Source organism: Dermochelys coriacea, chromosome 1 (genome assembly GCF_009764565.3).
Source record: "Dermochelys coriacea isolate rDerCor1 chromosome 1, rDerCor1.pri.v4, whole genome shotgun sequence".
Lineage (NCBI taxonomy): Eukaryota > Metazoa > Chordata > Testudines > Dermochelyidae > Dermochelys > Dermochelys coriacea.
The window spans coordinates 179433641-179456779 of record NC_050068.2 but is presented as its reverse complement, the minus strand read 5'-3'; the positions used below and the strand labels follow the sequence as shown (position 1 = coordinate 179456779).

The window sequence follows — 23139 nt, the reverse complement described above, 5'->3', positions numbered from 1 at the left end:
CTGACCAATGGACTATTCCCTTGCTTTGTAACTTAGCCAACAATATCCTTATGTATCCAACAGATGTTTCACTTCTAGGCTTCTGGGATCAGAGACCGATTTTTTTCCTCTTCCTTTCAAATACCAGAGAACTCATGATGGCAATTTATTGCTCCGCACTAAAAGCGTTTTATCTTTCATGCTACATAATTTAGTCAGTTATTGAATTGAGATAATTTTGGAAAGATGTTTTAATGTACTGATAGATTTTAAAATGGTTATGCAATGTTGCTGAAAATTTAGGTTTACGTATGTCTTTAAAAAAAGCCCACTAACTAATATTATGTGTAGGTGTCTATGCAGTTTGAAATTACTCAGTGAAAATAGCATTTTGTGTTGGATTTAAATATTCCACTATTGTGTGTGCAGCTGAAACAGGGCAACATTGTGTTTTAGTACAATAAAAAGCAGGAACTGAAACTGTCTAATCTATTCTTATTATCCAAACTGAGTGCCAGGCCAAAAGTTAAGTCATTATAAACAAGGAAAGGAAAATCAGAATTGTATTAAATCCAAATTTTTAATGGCTCAAAATATTAACAGAAGTGAGGAGATATGACTACTTAATGGTTTTTAATCTGACTTTGTCCTTTACCTAATTATGTAGGCAGCTGAACTTCTAAATCCTAACTTCCTCCTGTGCTGATGCTCACATCCTGTTAATATGTAACTTTAGGATCACGACGATATTTCTGACACTTCATTTACCTTTGCAGGGAAACAAACTGAAGTTTGTCTTAAAATGATAGAATAATTGTCTAGGACTCTTTTGAACTTCTCAGACTTTCCTTGTTTATTTTAATATTAAAACCAAATTATACTCTTAAATGAACCACCAAGATCTCCATGTGCCTACCGTGAGGGCTGGTCTCCACTACCAGGGAGATTGATGCTGCTGTAATCAATGCAGCAGGGATCAATTTAGTGAGTCTGGTAAAGACCCACTAAATTGATCGCAGAGCACTCTTTGGTCAACCCTGGTATTCCAGCACTCCGAGAAGAGTAAGGGAAGTCGACACAGAGCAATGGAGACACCAGGGTAAGTCAACCCAAGCCACGTCGACTCCAGCTATGTTATTAATGTACCTGAAGTAGCATAACTTAGGTTGACTTACCCCCATAGTGAGACAAGCCCTGAATAACCACACTGATACACTGCTATAATGCCCTTCACAGCCTCAGAGGTGATGGAAGAAAGGTCATTGTCTGGACCGGTGGTGATGAGGGGGAAGAACTCTTGGACCTTGTTAAGAATTGTAGCATGCACATCCCTTTCCTTATTGGCTTCAGGAGAAGAGGAGGAGTGGCATTCTGCAACTCATTGGTTGCACAGAAGAGTGGAACATAAGCCTATTGACTTCCTGGCACCCAGTGGGATAGCTCATAAGTCCTTCACCCTGCCCATAGACACTATCCTGCACTGGGAACTAAAGCTCCCTACCACTCCCTTTGAGTAGGACTGTATTTTAGGATCTTGTTGTGGGCTCATGCGGGTTGCCTTTTGGGGCTAGTAAGAAATTTTCCCCTCACTGTCTGGTTGGCCAGGTCTCCAGTAGGTAAGTTAGATTATAAAATTAATTTGGTCATAGTTTAATAGATCTCCAGCTCATAAAATGAGGGCTTCAATTTCTTGAAAAATTGAAATTGTTATTGGAAGTGCATTAGGAGAAAGGATCCTAAAGAAGGTAGGGAATGTCTGGGTGCAGTGAGGAGACAGCCCCCTTAACATTTTTGTGTGAGGTGAGCGTGATGGGGTCCTAGAAATAGTGCTGGGAACAGATAAATAGGAAGGGGAGCTGCCAACAGCCATCCACCAGATTGAATGAATTACAATAGGAAGGTTAACCTGTGCTGGACAAATTATTGATGAATAGTTCCAGCTATCTGTCTTAATAAAGTTGCAGTCTAGTTAAATCACATTCCTGGTCTTTCTTCATGCAATGTCTAGGGCAGTTTTTGTTTGTTCCCCTCATTCATCGTGTCCCACCTAAAACTTTAGGCCTCAGTCCTGCAGTCACTTCCACATATGCCTCACTTTACACTGGAGAGTCTTCCCATTGACTTCAAGCCTGACTACTTGTGGGATAGAGGCATGTGAATGGTAAGCTCTTCTGGATAAAGGATACAGTTTCCCTAAGTATTCAGTGGAACACCAAGCACGTTTTTGGGTACTATAAAATAATTAATAAAATTTTTATAATGTCATTTGCTTTGACCTTGGTTTAAAAACTGCTTTTTTTTATTAAGTTAGACACAAATAAACACACTTATCCACACAGCCAGCATATACAATAATCCCAAATATACGTTGCCCCTTATCGCAGCACACAGCCCTCATTCACCATCCACACAAATCCCCACAACACTCCAGTGCATAACAAATCAGCATAACTAGCACACACAATAACGTCCAAAACACACAGCCACTCACAGGAGCTCACACTCCTCATTTTCCATCTGCACAGATTTCTAGCACCGCCCCATCTGCAACCACACTACACAACCAGTATACATACTACTGAGGGAAGCATAGTTGACATTTACTGTGCAACTATGAGTACACAGGGCTAGAATATCCAAGAGAAAATTTTGTAGCTCAGAAAGTGTCTGTATGTTCTGTTTGTGTTTTCTCCAAAATGATGTACGTGACAAAGTTATAAACTGTGGAGTAAAATGGCCTCATATGCCACAAGCAGCCTGTAAGCAGGTGAAAACCCCAGCCCACTCCAAATAAAAATATCCTCTCAAAATCAAAATAAAGTCAGCTTTTCTGGAATCTGGTTTTGTTTTTTTGTTTTTGTTTTTTTTTAAACCACAAGGGTACTTCCAAAATAACAACCACCCCAGGCTGCCTTAGGTTTGGCTGTTCCTTTTGATTCCTTTACTCCAGTTCATGGGTTCTCCCCTGTTTTACAGCACTTTGGCTTCCTTCCTTCAAGGCTTGTCTGTTTTTTGCCAAACTTTAATTATTGCTACTTGAGGGCTGCTCCACTGGGTCAAAAAACCCAGTATCATTTTTACTAGGATCCTCCCTTGCTAACAGGGTGCAATTTTCAGTAAAAGTCAGCCTATAACAAAGCCCAATATTAATGTTGTTTAAAATTTATATTCTGGGAATGCCTAGTGGCCAGCCAGATCAAGGTCCTTTTTTCCGGAGTGCAGTACAAACCTATATTATGGTAGCAAAGCTTCACAGTAAAGGTAACTTTCTCGAGACTCGGTGATTTGTTCAAAGTGTTACAGGTTGGCTTGGTATGGTGATCCTTTAATTTGGGATTTTCTCCTGGGTTGGCACGTTCTTGTCATGCAGGTATTGACAGTGAATCAGGTCAATTGTCTTTGTAGCTGAAATGGCCAATGGTGTGTGTGGTTTTTCCCTGCCACTGAGGTGAAAATGAAAGCTTGTGAAAGGGCTGTTTAGGCATGCTGATGGCAAATGTAAAGTTGATGCCTGGAATGTCTAAACATTATCCAAAACGGCTAAAGCCATCCTACAAGCAGTTGAAAAGCCTGAACTTTGAGATCTGTGCTTTTTTGGAAGTGTGCTGGCTAGGAAATGGTGACAAAAAAAATTGAAAAACACAGAATTAATGCTTTTAATTCTCATAGTCGCCTTCAGTTGCTTCATAGCCACATTTTACTTTTGGGAAGTTCTGTGGCCTGTGCTATACAGGAGGTCAGACTAGATGATCACCATGTCCTTTTTGGCCTTAGGATCTATGAATGTATGAAGTAGCAAGACAAGATCAGAAATGAAGATGTTCAAAACTGAACCCATCCAGTGCCTCAATTAGCACTGGTTCGGTGTGGATGGCTTTCTTGGCATGGAAGTATTTTGAGATTGAAAGAATTCTGAAGTGATTAAACTAGGAATGCTACTACAGAGCTGGCAATTGTGGGAGCCAGAAGTTTTAGTGCTGCAATAATATTTCCAGTGATGGCCATAAACTGAATATACACCTAGATTACTTTAATCATTTTGCTCAAGCTCAATTGAGGGGGCCTCCAATCTGCAAAGAGGCAAAATCCCTTTGGGATTTGACCTGATGATTATGATTCTCATAGAAAATTAAAGCACGTATCTTCTGGTTGCCATGTTGACCGTGTTGGGTTTTTTGGTTTTTGTTTTTTTTTTCCTTCATGAAATGTGATAATTTCAAATAGTTAGAATGTTTTAATTGCTTCTGGGAAATATGCTTTATTGTTGTATTAAAGTGAATACACAGAGTGTTAGTGTCTCGTCAGCCTGTTTTCTGTCAATTTTTCACTCATGTCACATAGGGTATACTACTAAAAATATTTAAAGTTCCCAAATTAAACCTTTCAATACTCTTTCTAAAATTTAGTTTAAGGATGCAAAATCTGTTGCGAGCCAAAATGCGGCCAGATTTTGCTAACTAATGAGACTGATACGTAACCTCAAAATTAGTGTGATGTAGACAATGAATAGGGAGCAACAAAACCGTACAAAACATAATCCACTGATTCATATAATTTTGCTTTCCCCTATTATTTTCCACATTACAATCACTTTTATGAGAACAGCTTCTTTAGCATTTTGTGCCAGTGCTGAATTTCTCCAACACTGAATGGTTGGGCTTCTGGTCTCCTCAGTGCAACTGCCAGGCAGCAGGATCAGTCTGGATTTGGAGATTTGAGGGTTTTTTTAAATGGGAATGGACAATCTTTTGCTTCAGGAAAAAGATGGATATAGCAGAGGCAAATTCAGACTCCCTGTGGTTACTACTTCGTTTTTTCACCCATAAGTATACAGTAAGCGATTTGCTTTTGACATCTTTAGAAAGTGTGGTAGCTCTAACAGACATATAATTAGGTCATGGTGTCTTAGCAACATAACACGCTTTAGGGTTACCTTTTAAATTAGGAAAGTGTGATTGGATGTTACAGATCTTCTCTCCTTGTCCTTCCCTGCCATGAAAAGCCACTGAAGCTCAGATACCAACAAGTCTCAGTCCTCCAGCAGCTAGACTGGGAGGAGGCAGTAGCCTATCACGCAAGATAAGAAGGTATGCCTGCTTCTACTAGAAGGCAGCTGTGGGTGAAACTGGGACAGGAGAAGAGGAGCTTGAGGGTCCTAACCCAGAACTCCAGGCCCAGGTCAGGTCCTAACTGTCAGTCCGTATCTTCAGTTAAGCAGTGGGAAACTGGTTATTTTGCTTTAAAGTTTAAAGTCTGAGGCAGCCAAATTTTGAGTTTTAAAAGTTAAATGAAGTTAAAGGACTAGCTAAAAGCTCACTGCATAAAACACCTTTTACCGCCAACTTTTGATAGGAAGACCTTTCAAATATCCCTTCAACCAATTTTAGAAGCCATGACCGACAGAGGATCCTTTTACATTCTATACACTTTTTAAATTGAGATTTTTCCCACTGGACTTTGTCCTTTATCGGGAGTCATATCTTAATTACAGAGGTTATAGGCAGAACACCTCTTTTTTTGCTGATCTTCTCACTTCTCCGATGATAAATTCCAACACCAACTAAAAAAAATCTTTCTGATATAAAGATCTAATCCTCCTGGGTTATACTTAAAGAAGATGACTTCTGTTTTCAGAGAACTTATTGAAAGTTTTGCATGTGACCAATTGGGAATGGATGATGATCTTTCTTTTACCCAGAGTAGCTTCTTCTTTCTTTTCCTGTGAACACTCAAAAAATATGAGAACATTTTGTCGCCAGTATATCAGTTGTTAGAAATTGCCGTGGTGCACTTCCCAGTTCTATCTCAACTTTGAAGGGTCTAGTTGCTGTCTTAAAAAAAAAATTCTAGGAGATTGAGGAGGATTGGACCTATTTCCAATTTAATGGCTAATCCATCATGTCATTAAGCATATCTTAAAAATTGAGTCCAATAATTTGTTTTCCTTGCTTGGCATTAATAGATGTATGTGTTCAATAGTATTACAATCCAATTTCCTGTTTCTAGTTATCTAAAATGCCTGTTGGGTGACAAGAATCTAGCAACCTCCCTGAGGTGGGCTTTGCGCTGATTTTCATGTGAGCAGTGTCCCTTTAAAGTACTTAAGGAGTCAATCATAGAAATAGCAGCAGGACTATGATAAAAAGATATATATTGGTAGTCACCTATCAAAACTAGTTGGAAACTGCAGCAGTAAACGAAATTTTTCAGATGCTAAACAAGGAAGGATTGGTGGTCAATTATGTGGAAAAAATACTTTTGTGTCTCAGGTGGTACAAGGAAAAACTCTCTCGCAGGAGAGAGTTTCAGAAATACAATTTCCGCACACTCTTTGGCTGTTCTTCCAGGCTGTTGTACTCATGCCAAGAAGCAGTTCCAAGGGCGAAGCTGCTGTTCTTACTGATCTGACTCTTTTGGAAAAATCTGAAGACTTATGTGTAGTTATTCTTCCTTCATTCTCTATTGTGGTGGATGGGAGACTACAACATTTTGAAAGGAGATTTTGGAATAGTTGCTGTTCAAAACAGACACTAATTCTGTAGGATTCCGAATATATTTTGGCCGTGAAATGGGCCTTGTATGAGGAATGAGCAGTCTCATTGCCACATAAATATATTAGACATATGAGCATTCAAAGGTGGAGATAGTTGTTTAACTGTGGAATTTACAAATAAATAAGGGGAAGTGGGTCAAGACCTCCAGGAATAATGACACTCAACAATTTTTAGCTGAAGATCATCTGTCTATAAACAGATGTTACTTATCAGGAAATACAAATTGACTGAGCAGACAAGAGACTCTCTCCCAGAAAAATTGGCATCTATCCTTAAGTATTTTTTTACCATACATGCTCCTTGGGTCCAAAATTATATGTTTGTCTGAAGTAGCAGATGACCGCTTCCAATATTTTGCAGTTGTCATAAATATAAAGGGAAGGGTAACATCTTTAAATCCCTCCTGGCCAGAGGAAAAACCCTTTCACCTGTAGAGGGTTAAGAACCTAAGATAACCTCGCTGGCACCTGACCAAAATGACCAATGAGGAGGCAAGATACTTTCAAAGCTGGAGCGGGGGGGGGGGGATGGGGGAAGAAACAAAGGGTCTTCTCTGTCTGTGTGATGCTTTTGCCGGGACCAGAGCAGGAATGCAAGTAGGAACTCCTGTAAAGGGCTAATAAGCAATCTAGTTAGATATGCGTTAGATTCTGTTTTGTTTAAATGGCTGATAAAATAAGTTGTGCTGAATGGAATGTATATTCCTGTTTTTGTATCTTTTTGTAACTTAAGGTTTTGCCTAGAGGGATTCTCTGTTTTGAATCTGATTACCCTGTAAGGTATTTACCATCCTGATTTTACAGAGGTGATTCTTTTACTTTTTCTTCAATTAAAATTCTTCTTTTAAGAACCGGATTGCTTTTTCCTTGTTCTTAAGATCCAAGGGTTTGGGTCTGTGTTCACCTATGCAAATTGGTGAGGATTTTTATCAAGCCTTCCCCAGGAAAGGGGGTGTAGTGCTTGGGGGGATATTTTGGGGGGGGAGGCAGATGTTTCCAAGTGAGCACATCCCCTGTTCTTTGTGTAACACTTTCATGGTGGCAGCTTTTAACCTAAAGCCCAACTGCCCCAAGAACCCGAACAGATTACAGTTCATTGCACCGGAATCACACCAGAGGTCCTCAGGCCCAGATACCTCCCAGAAATCCTCAGAGCGGAGGGAAACTGTGAGTGTGGGCAGGAAGATCACCGTGTGGAGGGACACCGGAGCACAAGTGTTGGCTATCCATGCTTCGTTAGTGGACCCAAATTTAATCAACCCAGAGATCCAAGTGACAATTCAACCCTTCAAGTCCAACTCTTTCAATTTGCCTACAGATGTGGGGACCTGTATGAAAAAAACCCTAAGATTATTCTTACCAGCTTAGGTTAAAAGCTGCCACCACCAAAGTGTTGCAATCACACCTCTGATTGTAAAGTAGACATGCCCTTTAAGAGGCTAAAAACAGACCTCCCAAGTACATAGCAGTGTCAGTTGGGAAATCTCCCTTGAACCTAAATATGTCCAATTACAGTATGCATTTGAAACAATCCCATGAAATGTTATCTGAGAGGTATGCAATTTACCTTTGTTAGGCCCATTGTGGGCAGGGGATGGGGAGGTAAAGGGAAAAGTAAAGGTCACACTCTTCCACACCAGCTGTGTGTCTCTCCGTATAAGCAGCGGAGACTCAGATGGGATTAGAGTAGGATTCAAATTTTGTAGTGCATTACTTGGTGTAGTTCCATTGATTTTTATTGAGAGTAGTTGTATAGCAATTTAATGCTCAATGTAAGGGTGGCAGATTTTTTTTCTCTGGGTGAATGAATGTCCTAGCTTTTCTAAATACAATTATAGCCATGTGGTTAAGTAAACAAACAGGGTAGATCCTGGCTTGTTTTAATCTATTCATGGTTCTCTTCTTTTCATTTTTTGTTTTGCTTTATAAAATAAGTGCAAATATAGTGAGAATTCTTGATTACATGTTATTTCTGCAAAACCTACATAGTTTTCCCAGGCATTTTCTGTGGTCAGATACTGGGGAGATACTGAGAGTCTTAGTTTGAGGGTGTTTGCTTTTATTTTGGTACGGTGGTCCAATCTACATACGTGTAAATTTGTATTTATATTTTGTGTACCTGCCAGACCTCTGGATTTTTAAATAAAACAAAAAAATATTGAAGGCGATATTATCTGAGACATAGTACCCAAAAGAGAATCTATCCTTTCCTAACAAATCCATATGATCCTATTAAAGCAGGCAGTGTATACAGCACAAACCAGTGTTTTGTATACCAAAATCTTCACTAGAGCTGGGTGAATTTTTCTATGTCAAACTGTTTCTACCAAAAAATGCAGATTTGTGTCAACTGAAACATTTTGCGAATTTGTGCCAAATAGTTTTCATCAAAGAAAAATTCTGAACAAAAATTTTCAAAACAAAATATTTTGACTTTTTTCCACTTGAAATTAATTTTCATTTTGAAATGTACTTACATTTTATTCAAAAAGGCTCACAAATTAAACAAATAATTAAGCCTAAAAGGATTTTACTTTTTCATGGAAAAATTTGAAAATTTTCAACATTGCTAGCAAAAAAGTGAAGAGGAAGAGCATATTACAGAGCTACAACACTGAGAGCTTCAGGATGGTCACTTGGGTGAGGTCTGATGGACACAACATTGAGAGATCTGGTCTTCTGAAAAAAGACCAAGCTTTTTACTTATCCGTATTGCTCTGGGCTAGCCGACGATGATAGCATGAGACTGCTCTACAATTTCTTCAGTATGATGATCTTCTGTTCTCATCAGTCCAAATTCCTCTTTTTGCTGTATAAGGAACACAAGACACCATAAATAGCAGCAGTTCAGATCTGATCTTCTCAATGAAAAATAATACTTTAAATGCTCGGTTTATGAAACGGGAAGAATTAATCGGGCCAGCAAGCTTTTACAGGCACTTTCCTAAAGTCCCAAAGTAGGTTACATCAGGAGCTTTTTACAGGATTTGGGTGGATTCTCTCATGGATCTTTAGCTGGAGGAAATGTTTTCTTTGTGCATCTTAATTGAAGTTTCAGAATTTTTCTGGGAAGGTTTTAGATATGGTCTTTACTTAGATCTGTTTCATGCTTCAAAGAGCCATTTTTGGAGACATAAGAAGCATGGTGATATGGTTGTATGTGCTGTGGGTTTTTTTGGTGGGTGAGGGGGGTTTGGGGTCTGGACTTGGAACTGGATAACGTTTTGTTTTTATATCGACTTTTCAGATTGGCTTACACTTAAGAAGGAAAAATAGCTATTTTGTATTAGTTCATATTTGTATATTGCATCAATAAATTTGATGGTGCATTAAGGAGAGAATAAAGGCAATATTTGCCCTAAGGATCTTAACAGTATTTATCTAACCTTGTGATCCTCCTTTTGATTCTTCACATTTGTTTTCTCCAAGGTCTGAATTCTTGTAAAAATAGCTGTGGTACAATCTTATAAACTGTAAACATGATTTTTCATAATATTGTTCAGTTAACTAGCAGTGTGAAAGTAATCAGTATGGCTCACTCTAATAGGAAGCAACCTGTTGACTTCTGATATAAGACTTCAATTATACTAGAGTAGGGAACACAAGTTCGTTAGAGCCTCTAACACAGTACTGTCTGATCTGGAAAAAATGCAGCTCAGCTGTGCATTTAGCATCAGATACAATGTGCAACTAATAGGTGTTGTGCTTCTGTATTTACCAAATATCTCTTGTGGGGTAGATTTTTTTTTTTACACGAAAATTACAGGATTGGTGCCCACTGTAAGATTTATGTTGATAATTGAAGCTGCTTCTACTCAATAAAACATACATGGAGGTTAAAAACAAGGGTAAAAGAAAAGAAAGATGAAAAAAATAGTATGTAGATACACAGAAAGATTATAACTTTGTTGTCAAGGCCATTATATCTCCTCAGGCAGTTGTCACTAAATTTGCTGTTAATGCTCACTATGTGTCAGTCAACTACTCATACAACTTTTGTCCCCTTGTGCTTCAAGGAACTTTCCAGAAAAAGGTTACTTTATAAAGCATCAGCATAGAAATCTGTTAATGGTTGGTGCTGTCATTTTAACTTCTCTACTATTACCCATCAAACAAGTGTAAAGAATACATGAAAATTCTTAAAATTTCCTGAGAACTTGACCTCATGTGAGATTCTCTCCTCCCCCCTCTACCCTGATCCTCAACAGAAAATCAGAATGAAACAGAAAAACAGAAAACAGAATGAAAATATAATACATTCAAATAGTTAAATTTAGCATTTTTTTAGATCTTCTAAATGCTTTATAAGCGTTACAGTTACCTTATTTTGATCCCTTATTTCTATTTTTTTTCCTTAAGGGATACAGGAGATATAAGTTCCTTTGCAAACGGACTAAAGTTCAGGGGTGAGATTCTTCCCTCTCCCAGCTTTAGCTCCTAGGCATAAGGGCTGGAGTGCTGTAAGGAGTCTCCAGTTTTGGCTGAGGGAAGATTCAGCCCAGGTACTGTGGAAATAGCTATAAGGTTGTCTTCCAAGGATCCCCTATAATTGTGGAGTGGGAAATATGGCATGGGCAGGGCCAGCAGTTGTGTATCAAGGGTGTAGGTGTAGTACTGTAGAGATTCTGGGAAGCACTGTGACCCATACAGTAGCTCCAGGGGCATGTCATAATTTACACAGACCAACAAGCTGTATTTTTTTGAGTCCAGAATTTGGATGGCTCAAAAATGAGTGAAGGCCATCTTAACCCCAGGTCTGTGAGTTCTGTGCTCTGCCTCGGAGGATATGTCTACACTGCAGTTAGACACCTGTGGCTGGCCTGTGCCAGCTGACTTGGGCTCACAGGCCTCTGGCTGTGGGCTGTTCAATTATGGTATAGAAGCTCGGGTTGGAGCGAGGCCCTGGGACACCCCCACCTTGCAAGTTCCTAGAGCCTAGATTCCAGCCCAAGCCTGAACGTCCACACAACATTTCGACAGCCCTGCAGACCAAGCCCCATGATCCCGAGTCATCTGGCACAGGCCAGCCACATGTGTCTAATTGCAGTGTAGACATCATGAAGTTGGACTCCATATGTTTTATGAAAGTAAGCTTGGAATGTGAATATAATGTAACTGGAATATGCTATATGGAAATGGTCTCTTGTAAGGTATCATCACAAAGTTTATAATCCATTGAGTGTGTTCATCCTGTTTGTATGTATGTATCATTCTTGTATCTAAAACTAGAAATCTGAAGTTAAATCTGAGGTCCTATTGTAATTATACAAAGTGTGGGCCATTAATGGTTGTTTAGAATCTTGATGGCACCCATTGACTAGGACAGTTGGCTGGAGATGGTTTATTTACCTGAAGCCTTCTTGTGGACATGGGGGCCAGCCTGTGGGTAATGGAGAATGAGGTCTTAAAGTGACATGTGACTGTCATCTGCTACTGGAATCCATCTTGAACCCAGTGCTTTTCCATTTAGAAGGAGGGGTGGGAACCCAGAGAGACAAAGGATTCCTGTCTTGGGCCAAAGCTATAAAAGGGGGTGGAACAGAACAAAGGAGGCCAGTTATGAGAAATTCCCTAATTACCACCTGAGCTGGAACTAACAAGAACTGTACTGGGGAAAGGATTGGGCCCAGACTTAAAAAGGAGTCTAGTCTGTGAAAGAAGCTTATTGGAACATCTGTGAGGGTGAAATTTACATGTATTCAGTTTCTTAAATGTATTAGGCTTAGACTTGTATATTTTGTTTTATTTTGCTTGATAACTTACTTTGTTCTGTCTTGTTTGTACTTTATTACCTGAAACCACTTTAATCCTACTTTTTATCCTTAATAAAATCACTTTTTTGTTTAGTAATTAACCCAGAGTAAGTGATTAATACCTGGGGGAGCAAACAGCTGTGCATATCCCTCTATCAGTGTTCTGGAAGGTGGATTTATGAGTTTATCCCGTATGAGCTTTAAACAGAGTAAAATGGATTTATTTGGGATTTGGATCCAATTGGAAGTTGGAGACAGGAATACCTGCTGAGTTGTTTTCAGTTAAAGCCTGCAGCTTGTGGTGGCATGGTTCAGACCTAGGTCTGTGTTGCAGTGGAGTAGCATGTTTGGCTCAACAAGACAGGGTTCTGGAGTCCCAAGCTGGCAGGAAAAACAGGCTCAGAGGTAGTTTCAGGACATCAGGTGACAGTCCCAAGGGGGTCTCTGTGACAGAACCAGTCACAGACATATCCTGAGTGTCTTGTCCAAAGTCAACCAGTAATAAAACCTGGATAAGAAGTCAGAAGTTTTCTGACTTCCATTCTCCTTTCATTCCTTAAAGATTGATCATATTTTTGTGCTTAGCCTTTGTACATAAAAATTCTGTAGAATAAATTTTGTGCTTATTTTTTTTGCTGAGGTTTCATAGGTTTAAGAGGCTCTTTGGTTCTGGAACAGAAATGAGTGGCTGCAGAAGTGACCAAATAAGCTAAAGATCCTTTTATCCAACTGGAATTTTCTGGTATAGTTAGGCTCAACATATTTTTATATTGAATACTTTTAATTAATTTCTTGATTTGTAATGCTAATGCAAATATGTTCCAAATATTTTCTATGAACATACTATAGTGCCATTCATCAACGGACCACAAAGCATATTTAATTGGTGGTTGAGTTGATATGTATTTACTGATCACAAGAGTTCATAGAAAACTATCTTGTTGCATTACCTAAAGAGTGCAAATCTATTTTTAATGCAGTCAGCCAAAGCCCCCAGTCTTAGGACTGTGCGCTAACTGTTGGCTAATTAGTGTGAAATTTAATATACACTAATTAGCCTGAGGTGAGGAGAGTGTGTGAAATAAACGTTGCATGTAAATTCTGCATTTTACAGTTATTTCTTTGTTTACATTGAAAGCAGCACTCTCTCTGGGATCTTCCTCTTCTCATTTTCCACACCATTTTCATGGTCTTGTAACTGGTGGTGAATGTCATATATTTCTATCTATTGTGTTTCATAGCCATTCAAAATGCACATTACTACTCTAATAATAGATAATTTTGAGTTTTACATTTTAATTATCAAGAATTATTAATCCCAGAGGCTAACTTTCACTGTGGTAAAGTTGTATATCAATAAAGAGAGAAATAAAGAAAATTGTGAGGAGGGGAATGCAGTTATGAATCTGAAAACCTTTGTAGTCTCATGTCTATACTGTAGAATGGTTGATAAATAAATGTTATGTAGGGCTCTCTAACATATGTTGTCCTGTTCTTCTGTGGTATATACCTGTCTAACAGGTGGTTATGATTGCTCTATGATATGAGAGAGTGCAATGAGGTTCTGAACTATGTCATCTTCTATAAGAGGAGCTTGTTAGTTCACAACTTTCAGTTCTTTTGGGTCAGATGGTCGAATAGCTCCCAGGATGAGTGATATAGAGAACGAGGGAATAAACACCCCAACACTGTAATGAGTTGCAGTATAGTCCTTACTGGCATTACCTTCTCTGTAGTTTTCCTGGCACAGAGAGTTTTTGAGAGTTACCTTCATTCCATGATGATCTAGTTTCTCATGCTCCTAGTGCACTGCCTAGTCAGTGTCCAAAGCAGTTTACAGTACAAGTAAAATAAAGTATCTTTTTGAGGTCAGTAGATGTTACACTCTGATGTCCTTCCATAAAAAGAGGAGTTTCCAGCTTGCCACTCAAGCCAGCTTCAAATCTACTCTACATGCCCAGAGCAGCACTACTCTTACCAAGACTCCCCTGGTATCTGTAAAGGTTTTTCATCTTTGTACTGTAAAACAGTAGATCTGAATTAATAACTTAGTTGTTTCATTACATGAATGAATAAGATATCAGAAGACTGTTTGACCAATGCCTACTTAATTTGCTCAATTATGGGAAAGCGCTTTCATATTGAAATCCATAAAAATTTGAGCTAAATTTGTTGTTCATAGCCATCTTTACTATAATACCTGACCACTGTGAATTAACAGTCAAATTGTCATATTACAAAATGCTGGGTTTCATCAGTGACTGTGTATAATCATGATCTAATAAGAAAACTCTGGTTTCTTTATATTATAGGTTCCCGTCTCCGTCAAGAAGATTTCCCACCTCGAATTGTTGAGCACCCTTCCGATCTAATTGTTTCAAAAGGAGAACCAGCAACTTTGAACTGTAAGGCTGAAGGCAGGCCAACCCCAACTATTGAATGGTATAAAGGGGGTGAAAGAGTTGAAACTGACAAAGATGACCCTCGCTCTCATCGGATGTTGCTGCCCAGCGGATCTTTATTTTTCTTACGCATAGTACATGGACGCAAAAGTAGACCAGATGAAGGAGTCTACGTCTGTGTTGCAAGGAATTACCTTGGTGAAGCTGTGAGTCATAATGCATCGCTGGAGGTAGCAAGTAAGTAAAGGTTCTCACCTTTTTATGAATAGTCACTTGTCTTGATGTTGGCTATTACGGTGGAAATTTAAACGGAAAAAAATAATCAACTTTCTCTGAGACAAAAAATTGACTTAAAATAAAGGTAGGAATTATGTAGTTGAATTCATTTGTACTACATACAAATATATGGGAAGGAAATGCAGATATTTTGGAGATTTGGACTTGTTGGCCAGATGCATCTTTATTTTTCTATGAAGTTCTGGTTCTTTGTTGGCTGTTGAATGTTGCATGCCTGATTCAAAGATTGATACTTTTTTCCACTACATGTCATATCAAATGCAGTTTACTATTACTGGTGACAGAGTAAAGGTTTGATGTAGCATAGCACAGATGCAAAGTGTTGTGTATATAAACATAAGGCAAAAAATTACTTAGCATGACTGGATGCAATAGAGAAACCGCTCCTGCTCAAGTGAATGCTGGTGCGTGGCCAATCAACTACCTCTGGCTAATAGCAGGCATATGGCCAAAGACAGGAGCAGACAGGTTTGTTGTTCATTTACATTTCATCACGAGTCCCTTCAAACATGCCCCTTTTCTGCTTTGGAGAACAGAGTTAAAAGTGGCTATGCATGAAGGAGTCCTGAGACTTAGTGAGGAGGACTATACCTAAGTCAGAAATTTCAAACTCCGATATTTAGGCAGTGAAAGTCAGATTTAGGAATTTAAATAAGAGTCCTGATATCCACACATACACACTCTTCCCCCACCGCCCCCTTCCTCTCCCTGCTGCTGATTTGAGCATCCACAACTCCTATAGAAGTATATGGAAATTATATGCTTAACAGCCTTGGAAGTCATGCGCCCCCCCCCCCCTTTTTATTTTTTTTTTTTGGTCCTATGTTTCATTTCCACTCCATGTTTTCACAGGAACAGAAAGTCCTTCTGCTTCCTGATGTACACTCTGCCAGAACTTGAAGGTCAAGTCCCATATATGAAACATCTAAGACAGGGGCTGGCAAACCTTTTGGCTTGAGGGCCAGAGTGAGTTTTGAAAATTTGTATGGAGGGCCAGTTAGGGGAGGAGGGTATGTCCCACCCCCCCCATCCGTGATAGCCCTGATAGGGCTCCTGCCCCATCCAACCCCTGCCGTTCCCTGAAGGCCCTGCCCCTGACTGCCCCCCATCCCCCTTTCTGACTGCCCCCTGGGACCAGTGCCCCCCTCAACCCCCCTGTTCCCTGCCCTCTGACCACCCCTACCCCTATCCACCTCCCCCTCCCACCCCTCCGAACTCCCCTGCCCTCTATCCAACCTGCCCTGTGCCCCCTTACCATGCAGCACAGAGCACCGGGTCAGGCTGGGCTCTGTAGCTGTGCTGCCCCAGGAGCTCACAGCCTCATTGTGCCGCCCGGAGCATTGTGCCGGCAGTGCAGTGAGCTGAGGCTGTGGGGGAGGGGCGCAGCAGGGGAGGTGCCGGGGGATAGCCTCCTGGGCCAGGGGTTCGGGGTCAGGAAGGAGATTGCCCACCTCTGATACGACATTCTGTTTAAAAGTCGTTTTTATTGCTGAATTACAATAATTACCACCTGAGTATAGATGGAAGCACAGCGTATGCCTAGCACTCCTACAGCCTTGATTATATACTTTATATTTTGTCATAACATTGAAATGAATTAATCTACCAGAGCCACACCTGAAATCCTTTCTTGAGGAAAGGTAAGAGTTTGGCTCAGTAACTCATCTAAAGTTCTTGAAACTGCTTTAAAACACGCTTGTTGTCGAGTTGTTCAGTGGTTTTTGTAAAGTGTCGAGTAGCTATAGCATTAAGCGCTTTATTGAAATCAGCAGAGAGTCCTGTGGCACCTTCTAGACTAACAGACGTATTGAAGCATAAGCTTTCATGGGTGAATACCCACTTATTCACCCACAAAAGTTTATGCTCCAATAAGTCTGCTGGTCTAGAAGGTGCCACAGGACTCTTTGCCGCTTTTACAGATCCAGACTAACGTGGCTACCCCTCTAATTATTGAAATCAGGTTTTCTTGACCTCCAGTTTACTATTACTTCCTGACAATTTAGTTCATAAATGTTGAGTGTGTTTTAAATATTTGTGTGTGTTGCAAAGGATATTTGTAATGTGTGAGGCATTCAATTAAAATCCACTGTTTATTTGGTCCATAACCTACAATGTAGTATCTTTTAATAACAATGACTTAAAATACACATGTTGTCAAGGCCACTATATATTGTGCATGTAAAAGTGTATGTATATTCATCCCCACAATTTCCCATTTAAAGTCTAGGAACTAGGGTTAGGCCTACGTTGGTGGAGCAGTGTTGCTGCTGCCAATTCACTTGGCAGTTTCTAAATGTGTTTGTGACCCCTGTCTCAAGTCCTCTTGATTAGATTGCAGGGAGAATCTTCATGACAGGGTCTGGACATCTATGTAAAAGATTAGTGCCACCACAAGATTTTTCCGGTGTCTTAATTCTTGAGACAGGGATAAAAGATAAGTATCTTCTAACGGAGCTTCACATATTTGCCACAGAACCACAGCATAGAATTAACTGCTAATCCAGTTCCAATCACACTTGTATTGATAGTGAATCTCAGAGTTTTGAAATGTGAGTTGAGAGTTGCCGAGACTTGATTGATTGATTTTTTTTGTTAAAGTTGATATTAACACTTAAAAGGGAAAAATCGCTAATACGTGTGTTAGCAAATGAGATTTTTAGCATTGGTAACATGGTATTTGAAAGGATTTTAACAGAACAAGCAATGATGTGAAAATGCAAAACCAGTGAAGCATTTTAAATAGTACTGAAAAGGTGGTGAATCAGATATTCTAGGAAACAGGGAAATAATTGAAGGCTACTGGAATAAATTTGCATTAAATTTAACATCTGTGAAACATAGTGTTATATCTATCAAAACTACAGTTAGACTCGTAGTGGTCAAAGAGAAAACTGTTTTGATTCACTTGTCACTGCACCCTCTTTCATACAAACAGTATTATATACAATTGCTAGTTTAAAAATCCTTAAATTTTAGTTTTGTCTTCGCATGTTCACACAATAAAATTGCCTTTATTTGGTGTGCATTTAAGAAACAGAAAAGAACATTTTAGCATATTCATTTAGTTATGTTTTAATACTACACAATCAGTTCAACTAAAAGACATTTGTTTAAAAAAAAAAAGTGAGGGGAACAAAAGCTTTTATGCACTGTGACTGGTAGGTATGACTGAAAGCGACTCTTGTCTATGGCAGTAATTTGCATTTTATAAAGCACTTCCTTTTTCGTCAGTTCGCCAGTTTCGTCATCTTTATTTAGATTTCAGTCCTTCAGTATCCTGTGAATTTGTAGCCTACACTTCAGATCAACAAATAGTCTATTTACTTTTTCCAATAAACACTAACTAAAAATTTTCAGACCAGTTATTCCTCCTCACCACATGTTTTCAAAACAAATTCACTCCTAACTTTTTAAGATGGGAGAAGGAAATATTGTTTTTGTTTTTTTACAATAACTCGGGGATATTACTTAGTCTTTCCTTTGTTCTGATACATATAAGCTTTAGAGAGTCTCCAGTTACAAAAGAAGAAGTTAGGGTGATATGTCAAAACTCAATAAAATCTTCCAGGATCTGAAATATTAACATTAAAGGTTGTTTTTTTAATTCTACGAATATATTTTTAGGTATATATAAAATTTTATTCTATGTATCAGATTGACAGCCCCAGAAACTAAAATCCTGCTTGTATACACAGAACAAGTAGAATATGAGGAAGCAGGAATGTGCAGGCTTACTCATCTTCTGCTTCCCACTCCCCATTAGGCCCACCGAAGGGACTAGATATATAATGTTATCCAACATACGGTGTATCTGTCTCTTCACTTATCTCTTACTGATGTCTTTTAGCTAGCCATGGCCATTTGTCCCTTTGTGAATAGCATCGATCTAGCACTAATAACTATATATCTTCAGTAAACTGAATCAAGGAAACCATTTCCCTCACTACAATCTCTGCTTCTCGTGTTACTTTAAAATTATGAGCTTTATGCATTACATTGTTGGGCTTGCTTCCTGGTCTCCTTGGCATTGTTTAAAAGTACTTTTAGTCTCTTATTTTCATATGCTTTTCCTGTATTTATTTCCTGTTATTGGCCCTTTTTAAACAAACAAACAAAATAGCAACATGATCCCTGAATGTGGCACTATGCCTTTAATAAATGTATCTTCCAATATGGGGTCTCTGCCCTTAATACAGCATAGCATTGCTTATCTTATCCTGAGTCTCTTCTGTTTGTTTAGGTTAGAGTTGTGTGTTACTGACTTAGCCAAATCTCAAGTCACTTGATATTTCTTGACAGGTTTCAGAGTAGCAGCCGTGTTAGTCTGTAGTCGCAAAAAGAAAAGGAGGACTTGTGGCACCTTAGAGACTAACAAATTTATTTGAGCATAAGCTTTTGTGAACTACAGCTCACTTCATCAGATGTATTCAGTGGAAAATACAGTGGGGAGATTTATACACATAGAGAACATATGCACTGTAACAAGAGTGATCAGGTAAGGTGAGCTATTACCAGCAGGAAAGCGGGGTGGGGGAACCTTTTGTAGTGATAATCAAGGTGGGCCATTTCCAGCAGTCGACAAGAAGGTCTGAGGAACTGTTGGGGATGGAGGGGGGGAAAATAAACCTGGGGAAATAGTTTTACTTTGTGTAATGACCTATCTACTCCCAGTCTCTATTCAAGCCTAAATTAAGTGTATCCAGTTTGCAAATTAATTCTAATTCAGCAGTCTCTCATTGGAGTCTGGTTTTGAAGTGTTTTTGTTGAAGAATTGCCACTTTTAGGTCTGTAATTGAGTGACCAGAGAGATTGAAGTGTTCTCCAACTGGTTTTTGAATGTTATAATTCTTGACGTCTGATTTATGTCCATTTATTCTTTTACGTAGACCAATGTACATGGCAGAGGGGCATTGCTGGCACATGATGGCATATACTACATTGGTAGATGTGCAGGTGAACGAGCCTCTGATAGTGTGGCTGATGTGATTAGGCCCTATGATGGTGTCCCCTGAATAGATATGTGGACACAGTTGGCAGCGGGCTTTGTTGTAAGGATAGGTTCCTGGGTTAGTGGTTCTGTTGTGTGGTGTGTGGTTGCTGGTGAGTATTTGCTTCAGGTTAGGGGGGCTGTCTGTAAGCAAGGACTGGCCTGTCTCCCAAGATCTGTGAGAGTGATGGGTCATCCATAAATCTGGAAATCCATCATCTCAGGCATTGGCACCCTGACAGCAGGATTGTCTGGCTATGTAGACTTCCTCCTCAGGCCCTACGCTACCAGCTCTCCCAGATATCTTCGAGACACCACTGACTTCCTGAGGAAACTACAATCCATAGTGATCTTTTTGAAAACACCATCCTGGCCACTATGGATGTAGAAGCCCTCTACACCAACATTCCACACAAAGTTGAACTACAAGCCATCAGGAACAGTATCCCCGATAATGTCATGGCAAACCTGGTGGCTGAACTTTGTGACTTTGTCCTTACCCATAACTATTTCACATTTGGGGACAATGTATACCTTCAAATCAGTGGCACTGCTACCCGCATGGCCCCACAGTATGCCAACATTTTTATGGCTGACTCTTCCTCAGACATTCTTGTCAACTGCTGGAAATGGCCCACCTTGATTATCACTACAAAAGGTTCCCCCCCGTCCCCGCTCTCCTGCTAGTAATAGCTCACCTTACCCGATCACTGTCGTTAGTGTGTATGGTAACACCCATTGTATCATGTTCTCTATGTATATAAATCTCCCCGCTGTATTTTCCACTGAATGCATCCGATGAAGTGAGCTGTAGCTCACGAAAGCTTATGCTCAAATAAATTTGTTAGTCTCCAAGGTGCCACAAGTACTCCTTTTCTTTTTGATATTTCTTGACATCAAAAGCTAAAAACCTATCAACCACTTTGGTGGGCAGTAGTGCAAAACTCTAGAGACATGTGGCACTGTCTCAGTTAGAGAAGTAGCTTTGTAACTTAATATTAGGTGATATAATTTTATATAGTTTATTCACAAAGGAGGTATAAAATGTATATAAAAATAGGAGCCATAGCAGAAGGTTCAGTTACAAGACAGGTTAACAGAATATTGTTCCCACTTTCTGAAACGGAATCTGCTTACATATCTTCAGACTTTACTCACAACTGAACAAGGCTTCTGTGTATTAGACCAACCAGTGAAGGCAATGGGATAATCAGGCATCAGTAACCAGTCATCCTTCAGAGACTTCATACCACTACGAGTATGTTTGCCTCTCTCTTCTTGACTTCCTGAACTCGGCCTTTTGATCACCGGAGACGTACTTAAATTAGCTCCATCTTTTGTTTTTGAAGAATGTAACTGGTTTCGGATTACCACGTACTGGTGACACATTCCCTGGTGGTGAAAGGTCCTAAAGAATGTGATAAAAGGCATGTCCTTGTCAAGACTAAATGGGATAATTCTTACTATAAATGTCAGATTTTAACAGGTAGGAGCACAGAGTTGATCAGTGTTTTGCTCCTCCAAATAAGTGGTCCAGACAAGAATCTGTCTATCACATGAACAACTTAGAAACAAAGGCTGTTTCTCACCCTAAAGTAAAACAACCTCTCTCGTATCTCCAAAACTGCTTTTATCTATCAACAGACCAGGAGTGTACTACGGCTGTTTCATGCTGTTGAGTCCCTGAAGCTTCTCTGATGAACAGATGCACCTGATCAAGATCAAATTCATTTATTTGGCATCTCATTGCACAGCAGACTGACTCAACAGTTAAACAGTGGATTCTTTATATTTCCATGCAATTACTTTTTTTTTTAATCCAGGAGAATAAAGATGGTTCTCAAGTTGTGTGGCATTTATTCATAACCAAGAGTGGTAGTAGTAGTAGTGACAGGCAAATTCCCATGGTCAATACCTTTTTGCTTTCATCATTTCTGCCCCCCCCACTCCATTCTGAAGTTTCTGGGGATTTTAAGGAGAAACAAAGTGCAGGTGTTTGGTAGACACCAATCTCATACATCTTCATTTTAAAATTGCTTCTTGCTTAGATGACAGCTATAGTTTTGCCACCAGTGTTCAGGAAATCTTTATTCCTAAGCCACCTAAATCATATTTCTGTAGACAAACAGGTCTGTGCAACCAGGCTTTTGAGTAAAGATTTGTAAAGAGACCGCTTTCTAATAAAATTATTTTTCTAAACTGTTCTCTAACTTCTGTAACAATGCTTCTTGGCATTGCACACCTAAGATTCTAAGCTATTGTTTGCTAATATATTTGTTTTTAGTTTAGAGCTGGATGGTAACCCAAATGTTCTTCACATTCAGTTCCCAGCAGTACTGACAAAGTATTCTGACTTACCAGGATGTGACATCCTTTTTGAGAATACCTTCTTAGGATGGTGTTAACTAGAGATATGATCTGACATCTCTATCTAATCAGCCTTCCTAAGAGACTGATGTCCTTCTTACAGCAATTGCTTTGGGGATGGTAGTTCAAAAATGACATGAAAAAAGCATGGCTCACTTACTTTTGATTGGTAGGTTGTAACACAGTGATCATCATACCTGTTCTTACTGTAGGTTCAGCTCTGGAAATACCACAGTCTCTGGGAGATTATCCAGATAATATGCATTCTAATGTCCTTTGTATAGCAGCACTGTTCTAAAGCAGTAGCTGAGATTAATCAACAAAATAGTTCCCATTTCTGAGTAGACTTTATGGCCCACTGATAAACTGGTGACTGACAGATCAGCACTTGTTAAGCATGCTCATTTTAATGTAATGAGTACGTTAAATTCACTTTTGGGAAGAGTCTCTTGTTAAATTGCTTTGCTCTGTAAATTACTATAATATGGTACATAAACTGCATTGCAGTTCTGTGGCACAATTATTTACTGAGTTGATTTTGAGAAGATTTTAGATTTTGTTTGCATCCTAAACTGAGAAAACAGAACTACTAATAATAACCTACAGCCTTGGTAACTTTTTTCAGAATATTACTTACATTCTTTAATTTTAGAGTCATATGGGTGGAAAAGATCTGAATAGAACTGGTTCCTTTCTTTCCTCCCAAAGTTTCATACACAGGAAGAATCAGATATCATCAAAAAATGTAGTGAAACTATATCCACAAGTAATGGCATTAACAAAAGTTGCTTGAGGCAATAC

At 39.3% G+C, this 23139-nt stretch overlaps 1 protein-coding gene across 8 annotated transcripts in view; it reads left to right on the top strand.

Annotated features, from left to right (window-relative positions):
• The window catches only part of ROBO1 (roundabout guidance receptor 1), a 1032116-nt gene that overhangs the window by 641278 nt on the left and 367699 nt on the right, over positions 1 to 23139 (top strand). For all 8 annotated transcript variants that reach the window (XM_038413136.2, XM_038413109.2, XM_043509586.1 and 5 more), the window contains one exon: positions 14598 to 14924. In XM_038413136.2, the coding sequence (XP_038269064.1) occupies positions 14598 to 14924 (327 nt within the window). The remainder of the gene's footprint in view (positions 1 to 14597; positions 14925 to 23139) is intronic.